The sequence below is a fragment of the Penaeus japonicus genome, unplaced genomic scaffold, assembly GCF_977035675.1.
Source record: "Penaeus japonicus unplaced genomic scaffold, GWHDUDI00000001_assembly GWHDUDI00000030, whole genome shotgun sequence".
Lineage (NCBI taxonomy): Eukaryota > Metazoa > Arthropoda > Malacostraca > Decapoda > Penaeidae > Penaeus > Penaeus japonicus.
Genome location: NW_028234432.1, coordinates 7,172,442 through 7,182,269, shown reverse-complemented (window position 1 = coordinate 7,182,269; position 9,828 = coordinate 7,172,442). Strand labels below are relative to the sequence as shown.

The following is a 9,828-nucleotide window of genomic DNA, read 5'->3' as shown; positions in this document are numbered from 1 at the left end:
ATTAACAAACTATTATTTTCTTTATGCATTTGTTAGTGATTTTTATACTGTAAAGAAGGTTAATACAATTGTGATGAATGAATTTGTATAAAAGAATTTACATGAAGTATATACAATATATATATATTTTTTTGTAAATGAAAAAAAACTATTTGTGCATTTTGAATTATCCCTACAATAGTGATGTGCTAATACTTTTAAAGACATAGTTTAGCAGATCTATGGAGTTCTGGTGATGTCCATGGAAATGTATAGATTAATCAAAAATAATTATTTTTGCTGACAAGTAAGAGAGTTTTGGGCAAGGTCATGGCCAAGAGTGTTCATGTGGCAGGGAGGAAAATGGATTTGCACTTGAGACAGTTACTTATTATCCTATGAATAATGTAGTATATGATGAATTTATAGTTTAGATGTGAATGTAGAGAATAAAAAAATAAATACATAATTTTATTTGAAAATGTTTATCAATCATGTAGAAAAAAAACTTTGAAAACATTTTCAATTAGGCCAGTCATAATCTAGATACACCCCTGGTTCTAGCTAAGTATGAAAAAATACTTTCAAACATAGTGGCATTTTAAAGTTTTCAACAGTTATTACTAAGAGACAGAAATGTAGATTTTGTAGCTCTAGAGCAAGAAATCAAATGTTTTTCTACAAATATTTTCCAGTGCGAAATGGCTTGAAATAACTCAAAAAGGATTTGGAAATAATACAAAACTCATGATCTTCCACTAAAGATAACTTGTCAATCTAGAAAATGTGCAAATAGAAATTGCATATCAAATTTATTGAGTTAGCAGATGATAACACTCGATACTAAAGTTTGTGTATGCTGAGTCTTCATGAAAATGCAATTTGAATAAAAGATTTATTTGAAATATAAGAAGCATATTTTACAGAGAAGTTATGTAATTTAGCATTTTGTATATGGAAGACTAGCCTCCATTGCTCCATATTAGATTACACATTTGGTGATGATAAGATGAAAGATAAAGATAAGAGATGATGGAAAATAATAATTGGCACCTGTTAATTAAAGAAGAAACTTTAGGCAAGATAAGTTAGGTTTCCAATTATTTGTATTTGTGCTATGGTTATATTGGTAACATTCAGTGACATATTCCTGGACGGATGTACATTTGAAGGGTTTAAATACTGTTCTGCCATTGTGCATTCACAATATTCATCTGATCATTCCTTTCCATCTTTATTTTCAGCTTTTAGTATACTGGTCAAAATAGGTAGTAACAAAAAATTAGACATAATGATGTACTCATCAATCTGTGATACCTTCAAAAAGAGTCTTGTAATAAACTTGTTATTAGAATGTCTTTCACTAGATCTTGTTCTAAGTAAGAGTTTAGGAACTGGCCAGCCCTAATAACCTATGCAGAGGGAGGGAGGGAGGGAGGGAGAGAGAGAGAGAGAGAGAGAGAGAGAGAGAGAGAGAGAGAGAGAGAGAGAGAGAGAGAGAGAGAGAGAGAGAGAGAGAGAGAGAGAGAGAGAGAGAGAGAGAGAGAGAGAAAGCGACAGAGAGAGAGAGGATGGTGAGAAAGGACGAAAAATTAAATAAGAGTGAAGGAGAGAGAGACAAACAGAAAAGGAAAAAAGATGTGCCAAAAAAAGAAAAAGATAACATATTTGACAAAATATAGAAAATGTATATGAAGATGCAAGTCAGGTGAGATAAGAGAGAACGATTTTTTTCATAGTTAGGCCTCATGGAAGTTCCTCACTTTAAACTTTTACTTTCTGTATTCCTCCTAATATTCCGTTCTTCCATCCCTTTTACACATTCTCAAATCATCCCAAAAAAAATTGAATCTGCAAATTTTTAATATGTAGTGTTTGCCTTTTCAATCTTTCTCATTTTACAACTCTTCATGTTGTAGATCCTCATTATCATTTATGTATATTTTCTCAATTCTAAAGTTCTTACCTAATAAAACCCATTTAGTATGATCATCCCATTATATAAAAAAAAATCTTCCCAATTTAAAAAATCCGATCATCGAAACAAACTCTTTCCTAACCTTCCCATTTCTGAAATCACCCATTTTTAAAGTCCCTATTACCCAAACATTCCCCCATTTAAATCCCCATATTTAAAAGTCCCGCCCATTTACCCCACCATCCTCTCACGCCGTACTTCCCCGTCCGGCCAACAGATGGCAGCACCCTCTTTCCCGCGCTTTTCCTTGTCGTTTTCGCGCCAAAAATCAGAGTCGGTCTGGACAAGGTGGAGGAAGGACGTGGTGATACTTTTCTTCCGGAATATTTAAGAAATTGGTAAAAATGGCCGCCGGTACAGACGTCGTGATCGATCAGCGCATTCGGGATATCCAGAGAGAGTATTTGGAGTTTTTGGAAGATGATGTGAGTTCTATTTTCGTGTTTTATTTGTGCCGGGAGGGAAGGGTGGCCGCGAGTCGTGTTGTTTTGGTTTTCGTTTTTATTACTTTTTCTTTGCTATTTAGGAGTTTATTTGCTAATTTACTCGATAGTTGGGTTGATTTATTGCTTAGTGTGTTTTGGTGTATATTTATTTTGCTGTTGTTATATTCGAAGAGTCAATAGAGAAGATAATAAAACCGAGATAACTTTTTGCCGGGAAATTCTGAGCTTAACTTTTTGGTCTTCTTTTATAACATTATTAATTGATAAATTAAGTAGATTTTGTAATCCATGTGTTTTATGAGGGAATAACCGTGAGAATAATGGCGAAATACAGTTTATAAATTCGTATAATTGACAATAGGCCTACACTACGCGGCTTCCATACCAATTTATTATTATTATCATCATCTTTACTCCTGATTAATGTGATTTATTATCGAGATCTAAGTCTTATATTGCTTTTTTGTAAATGTTGACAGCTTTATCATGTGATATTGTTATGGTACAGATTAATTTCCATAAAGGAGAAAGTGCACTTGTCTCTCTCGCGGTAACAAAGGATTAAAAAAAAAAAAAAAGAATCCTTGGTGGTTATTGTGATTTTGTTTTGGTTTGAAAATCTGCATTTGAATATATATTGGAATAATAATAATATGATTTATGATCATGGGAATGTGCATGTTTATGTTCCTTCGAATGGGGTATATAGTAAATGCCATTTCAAAACTATGAATGAATAAAGTTGCAAAGGCATTTTTTCCCCTCACATCCTCTTTCACAATTTTCAACCCTGCATAGAGTACTAGCAACCTCCAGTTTCCTTTTATGCCACATCATTTCCCTTTTCTCTTTTGTAGAGAGATCCATTACGGATTTTATTTTCCTCTTCCCATTCTTCTCATTCTGTTGTAGTCCCAGCCTCACTCTTAATCTTCCCATTACAGGAAGACTCTGGCGTGTACACTCAGCTGGTTCGTGACATGGTGGCCAATGGGGACTGTCGTTTGTCGGTCAACCTCAACGATCTACGCAAGAAGAATCCTCAGCGTGCATCAGGGTGAGCCTCTGAGATCTTGGGATGTAGTTTTAGTTATAGAATTTGTATGTGTTTATTTTTTTGTTTGTTGAGATTTAGGGATGTTTTCTTGTTAGCTTATCTTTCTGTGTGTGTTTTCTTAGGTATTTTATGCACATGGATATGATTGTTATTCAGTGTTTTTTTTTGTTTTTTTAAGATATTGTTAGAAGTTCTTTCTTAACCTCTTAATGCCATAACCATACATGTACACATGAAGCATTATGATTACTTTATTATGTCTAGAACCAAAGTATATATCTGTGATGATTACAGATTATTCTCAATACTAGAGAGAGAGGAAAAAAGATTATTGGGTAGTAAAGGTGACATGATAGCTAGTGGCTGAAGTGTTTATTCTATATTTTTTATTTATTTATTTATTACATAAGATTTTTATTTCTTTTTTTTTGTATGCTCTTTGCTTTTAATTATCAAAGCATTTACCTTACCTTTTCCTTCATCTCTCCAGCCTCTTGAACTCTGCCTATGAGGAACTCCCAGCATTCCACCGGGCACTAAAGGAATTTGTGGCTGCCGTTGACACCAACTATGCCAAGACCACAGAAGAGCTGTTTGTGGGTTTCGAGGGCAGTTTTGGTAGCAAGCACGTGTCTCCCAGGACGCTCAACACCAGGAATCTCGGCAATTTAGTCTGTGTAGAAGGCATTGTGACCAAATGTAAGGAGTTCATTTTTTTTTATGGTATTGATATATTTTTAGAAGTATTTACATTTTCTTTTTTGTACATTGTCATGCTTTTTCTCTTTCTACTTCCACCTCATTCTCCTTTTATTCTTCTTCCCCTACCCCATCATTTTTTCTTCTCCTGTCCTCCCTCTTTTTCCTTTTCCTCCTCTTCATCTTACCATCCTCAAGCTTCTCTCTCCTTCCTTCTTTCTTCCTCCTCTTCCTGCTTCTTTTTTCCTCCTCTTCCTGCTTCCTTTTTCCTCCTCTTCCTGCTTCCTTTTTCCTCCTCTTCCTGCTGCTTCTTCCTCTTCCTCTCTTCCTCTTCCTCTTTTCCTCCTCCTCTTCTTCTTCTCTTCTTCATCTCTTCTCCTCCTCTTCCTCCTCCTTCTCTTCTTCTCCTCCTCTTCCTCCTCCTTCTCTTCTTCTCTTCCTTCTCTTCCTCATTCTCTTCCTTCTCTTCCTCATTCTCTTCCTCATTCTTCTCCTCCTCCACCTCCTTCTCGTCTTCCTCCTCCTCCTCCTCCTCCTTCTCGTCTTCCTCCTCCTTCTTCTCTTCCTCTTCCTCCTCCTCCTCAATCCCTTCCCTCACTGAAATCAGGGAGGTTAGCTTCCCTTTGCTGAAGTTAGTAGCAAATAGATGTTATATCAAGAAGTCTTCTGCCTTTAAAGGGTTAAGTGACACTATGACTTAAACTCAAAGCAAATGAGAGTGTATGACACTTATTTTTGTTAGTTTAATTATTTTTATTTAAATTATAATAGTCCTTTAACTTTCTCCAGGTTCCCTTGTGAGGCCAAAGGTCGTGAGATCTGTCCATTATTGTCCTGCCACCAAAAAAACACTGGAACGAAGATATACAGACATGACCTCTTACGATCCTTATCCTTCCACTGCCATCTATCCTACCAAAGATGATGATGGTAAGGATATTAATTCTCCTGAGAATCTGAAATTTCTCTTTATCTTGATCGTAAAAACTGCAGACTGTCACATTGTACTTTGGTTAAAGTTGATAAATTAAAGTTAAAGGAGCAAAGGTTGTAGACATGTCATATCACTACTGGTCAGTTTTCCAGTTATTATGTATTTAATTTTCTTGAATGATTTCCAGGAAATCTTTTGGAGACTGAGTATGGGTTGTGTGTATACAAGGATCACCAGACCATAACCATTCAGGAGATGCCTGAGAAGTCTCCTGCCGGTCAGCTGCCCCGCTCTGTTGACATCGTCCTTGACAATGACCTGGTCGACAAGTGTAAACCTGGAGACAGAGTTCAGGTTTGTAGATGTTCTTACAAAGCTCTTTGAATTCATTTATATGCTGTTGTATATTTTTAGTGAGATCTTGATGTATGAATTAGTTAGAATTTTATCCTCATTTCATCCAGTTACCTGAAGCTTGCAATATTCTTACAAGATCTGGAAAATGGTATTATACATATGTGAATAACATGTTTTCATTTTTTACTCTTATCTCAGATTGTTGGCATCTACCGCTGTCTGCCGAACAAACAGGGAGGATTCACCAGTGGCACATTCCGTACCATCCTCATTGCAAACAACATTATTCTCATGAACAAGGAAGTTTCTCCTCACATCTCAACAGATGATGTCTACAAGTGCAAGAAATTTTCCAAACAGAAGGTGAGCAATTTGTCCTCTTTCATTTAATACGGTAAGATCTTGTATCTGTTTCAGAAGATCCTGATTAGAGTTTCTGTTCTGAAATGACATTGGAACTGTTAATCTGTTATTCTTAATTTTTTCTCAGAACATTGCTTTAATGATGCACTAAGGGAATCTTAAGAGAACTCTTGTTAGAAGTAGATCATATCAATAAGCTGTTATTTTCTTGAGTCTAAGTATTGCACAACCCATTCAACCGAACATCTGATTTTCAGGGACTCGATGTGTTTGAGTTGCTCTCCAAGTCCCTTGCACCCAGTATCCATGGCCACGAGTACATTAAGAAGGCTCTCCTCTGTATGTTGCTTGGGGGTGTGGAGAAGGTGCTGCCTAATGGTACACGGCTTAGGGGGTAAGTCATTCACTTTTTTTTTATCACCTTGTAACAGATTTTATCTCACTACCCCTTTACTAGAAGATTACTATAAATTACTGCCCATCTAAGATTAAAATTGGGAATATTTTTGTCTTAAATGGATGTGATTGTAAAACTACTTTGTACTGAGTTTATCTGCTCAAGTTAACATTTTATTTTAAATTTAGTTAATACAACATCAACTCAATAGATGTCCATTTTATATTTTGATGTTTCTACTTTGGCATTATAATGCAAGGGATACAATCAATTTATACTTTCTTTGTTTGCAAATCCACAGTGATATCAATATACTGTTGATTGGTGACCCTTCAGTGGCCAAGTCCCAGCTCCTCCGATATGTGCTGCACACTGCTCCTCGTGCTATCACAACAACTGGTCGTGGGTCATCAGGTGTGGGTCTCACTGCTGCTGTCACCACTGATAATGAAACAGGAGAGAGAAGGTAAAATTCTGTTTTATTAGCTATCATATGAGATGTGTTTATTTTTATATAGTGTAGTGGTCCTTTGCCGTAGTTTGCACTGAAATGGGCTAAACCATTCCACTATGGGCATATTCTGCTGAGTTGAATCACTTTTGTATTGCATTTTTTAATTAAAAATATGAGATAGTTATTTCTTCAGTTGTGTAACTAATGCATCATATCAAATGTTAATTAGTATCACTGCAATTTATCATTTATAGACTTGGATATCAATCACCATAATTCTAGAAAATAATAGAAAACATCTTAACATGTTCAGCCCAGGCTTAACATCTCAAGATGTGGCTTGTCTTAGAAGAGTTAAATCTCAAATATACCATTTCTATTTTCACAGATTGGAAGCTGGTGCTATGGTCTTGGCTGATAGGGGTATTGTATGTATTGATGAATTTGACAAGATGAGTGACATGGACAGAACAGCCATCCATGAAGTCATGGAACAGGGAAGAGTTACCATCTCGAAGGCTGGCATTCACGCACGACTTAATGCCAGATGCTCTGTTTTGGCTGCTGCTAACCCAGTGTATGGGCGTTATGATCAGTACAAAACTCCCATGGAGAATATTGGACTGCAGGATTCTCTCTTGTCACGTTTTGATTGTCTGTTCATCATGCTGGATATTGCCGACCCTGAGAGTGACCGCAAGATTTCTGACCATGTGGTGCGCATGCATCGTTACAGGTGTGTTAGGTTGTATGTGGATTGTACTTCTTGATAGTAAGCCAGTAAGTGAAAATGGGTTTGCTAAATTTATATTTAAAAGTTTGGAGTGATTTTCCTGCTATGTCTTTTTTTGTCATATTTATGGGAATTTTGATTAACAGAGCTGCACATGAGCAGGATGGAGAAGCTCTGCCAATGGGTCTTGGTGTGGATATGCTGTCGACGCAGAACCCAGATGAAGCTGATGATGAGGAAGCTGACACACCCATCTATGAAAAATATGATGCTCTCCTCCATGGCAGCCTGCGATCCAAGAAGTAAGGCATTTAATAATTACTTAAGATCTTAAGCAAGACATGTCTGGTTTGTAGAGAATTTATATTCTAACTTTTATTAAAGATAAGATATAACAATAATACATTTCTTTCAAGGGACAAGATTGTAAGCATGAAGTTCATGAGAAAGTATATCCACATTGCCAAGAGCATCAAGCCAACACTAAGCAAAGAAGCATCCGAGGTCATTGCTGAGGAGTACTCCCGCCTGAGATCCCAAGACACAGAACACACAGACATGGCAAGAGTAAGTAGCTTGACTGGATTGACGTGATATGTTTCTTGACTTCAGAGTATTAAAAATATCACAAATGGAGTGGATGATAAGTGAGAATTAGTTATTTGGTATTATATTGTAAGTAATTTTCTGTTCCTTCTCTTTTCAGACTCAACCAGTAACTGCTCGAGCTTTGGAAACTCTGATCCGTCTGTCAACTGCTCATGCCAAGGCCAGACTGTCTCGTGTTGTGGAAGTTGAAGATGCAGATTCTGCCATCGAAATGGTATCCTATGCTTACTTCAAGAAGGTTAGTAATTCAACTTGTTTTGAAGAACATGTTAAGTCATTATTTTTTAGTTTGGGTTGTTTACTTCTTTACTTACTTTATGATTATATATTAATTCCATTGGTTAATTTTATTTCCTGTATATAGCATGGACAACACATTGAAAAAATATTGTGATGTGTAGCTCATACTATTTCCATACTAATTTTAGGTTATGGAGAAGAAGAAGCGCAAGAAGGATGACGAAGAGAGTGCAACAGAAACAGAAGGAGAAGAGGAGGAAGAGGAAGGTGGAAAGAAGAGGAAGAGGAAACCCACAGGAGATCAGCCAAAGAGGTCCAAGAAGGCAAAGAAGCAGCCTGGTGAAGAAGGTGTGTAAATTTTTGTTAAGCATTGTGGAGAATAGTAAATTAATCTGATTGTCATGAAAAATTATTAAGTCAGAATTTTAGCTATATACAGTACAGTGTGTTTGTATATGTGATTTATATATATTTGTCCTTATAATCTATATTCATGCTTTATGAACATATACCAGGTAGTCCTACTTAGAAGTGTTGAACTTTCTTCAGCTGAACTTGAGTCCTAAGAAAAGCTTTGTCTTCATTTCAGGATATGATCCATATGACATTGATAGTGCAGAGGAGGAAGATCCCATGTCCCCAACACCAGCAACAGTACGAAGCACAGTCAGCCGCTCGTCTCGAAGCATGGATGAAACGACTGTTAGTTCAGCACCCAAGGAAATTGCTGCTGATAGACTGACAGCGTTTAAGGCCTCTCTGACAAAGCTGTTTAAGGAGGTATGTTGTACAGTTGGTCATTTTGTGTGTTGATGCTAATAGCAGTTACTAATAGTTGAGATTTTTATTAGGGATATGTTATTGATTTGTAGATGAATGATTTCTTCAGCCTTAGTTAACCCATTCACGCCGGGGCCATTCCGGCTTTGCACGGTCGCTATACCGAGGTTTCGAACGCATCATCCAAACGCTTCGAGATTCTCGGGCGCACGGGCCGCGAGCCTGGGCTGCTCGCTCGCTAACCCTGAGCGCCGGCTTGGCCAGATATCTCGTCGGCGGCGTCTGACGCGAAAACCACGAAACGTGTCAGCACGTCATCCGGCGTGAGTGGGTTAAGAAACACCACTGTATTATTTTTTTGTCTGTACCCTAAATTTCCTTTGCATCACACAGGACCGAGCCCAGACACTCTCCATGTCAAGACTAAAGGAATTCATGGCTAAAGAACATGCATCAAGCCCATTCAGTCAGGATGAAATTGATGCTGCACTGGAGAAGATGTCTGATGCCAACCAGATCATGGCTGCTGACGAGATGATCTTCCTAATTTAAGTCCTTACCCCTTCCAATGACAAAGTACCTAGGAGAAGTTCAGGATTTTGTGATAAGATTCAAATATGTGATTAGTTTTGGATATTGTTATTATGTCAACTTTTTTGTTATTTCTCCCATTTTTTTTTTTACTTCTGTTCCTGTAATTTTTTCCTAGCTTTGTTAAAGAAATTAATCTCCTGGTAAGTGCTCATGTTATGAAAAAAAGGAGCACTAATTCATACCATTAAATTTTATGTTCATAGGTAAA

The 9,828-nt window shown here is 37.0% G+C and overlaps 2 protein-coding genes across 2 annotated transcripts in view; both read left to right on the top strand.

Moving 5' to 3' along the window:
- The window catches only part of Mpv17 (Mitochondrial inner membrane protein MPV17), a 4,824-nt gene extending 3,494 nt beyond the window's left edge, over positions 1 to 1,330 (top strand). The window contains exon 4 of the mRNA XM_043019429.2: positions 1 to 1,330. This exon is cut by the window's left edge and continues 766 nt beyond it. The gene's annotated coding sequence lies outside the window, so the exon portion shown is untranslated.
- Positions 1,331 to 2,216: 886 nt separating this feature from the next.
- On the top strand, positions 2,217 to 9,828 carry Mcm3 (minichromosome maintenance 3). Its single transcript, XM_043019428.2, has 15 exons — positions 2,217 to 2,382; positions 3,348 to 3,460; positions 3,951 to 4,159; positions 4,949 to 5,089; positions 5,281 to 5,447; positions 5,649 to 5,813; positions 6,071 to 6,207; positions 6,512 to 6,676; positions 7,053 to 7,400; positions 7,544 to 7,699; positions 7,814 to 7,964; positions 8,104 to 8,244; positions 8,435 to 8,594; positions 8,836 to 9,026; positions 9,420 to 9,828. The coding sequence occupies exons 1-15, from the start codon at positions 2,302 to 2,304 to the stop codon at positions 9,576 to 9,578; spliced, it is 2,484 nt and encodes an 827-aa protein (XP_042875362.1). The 5' UTR covers positions 2,217 to 2,301; the 3' UTR covers positions 9,579 to 9,828.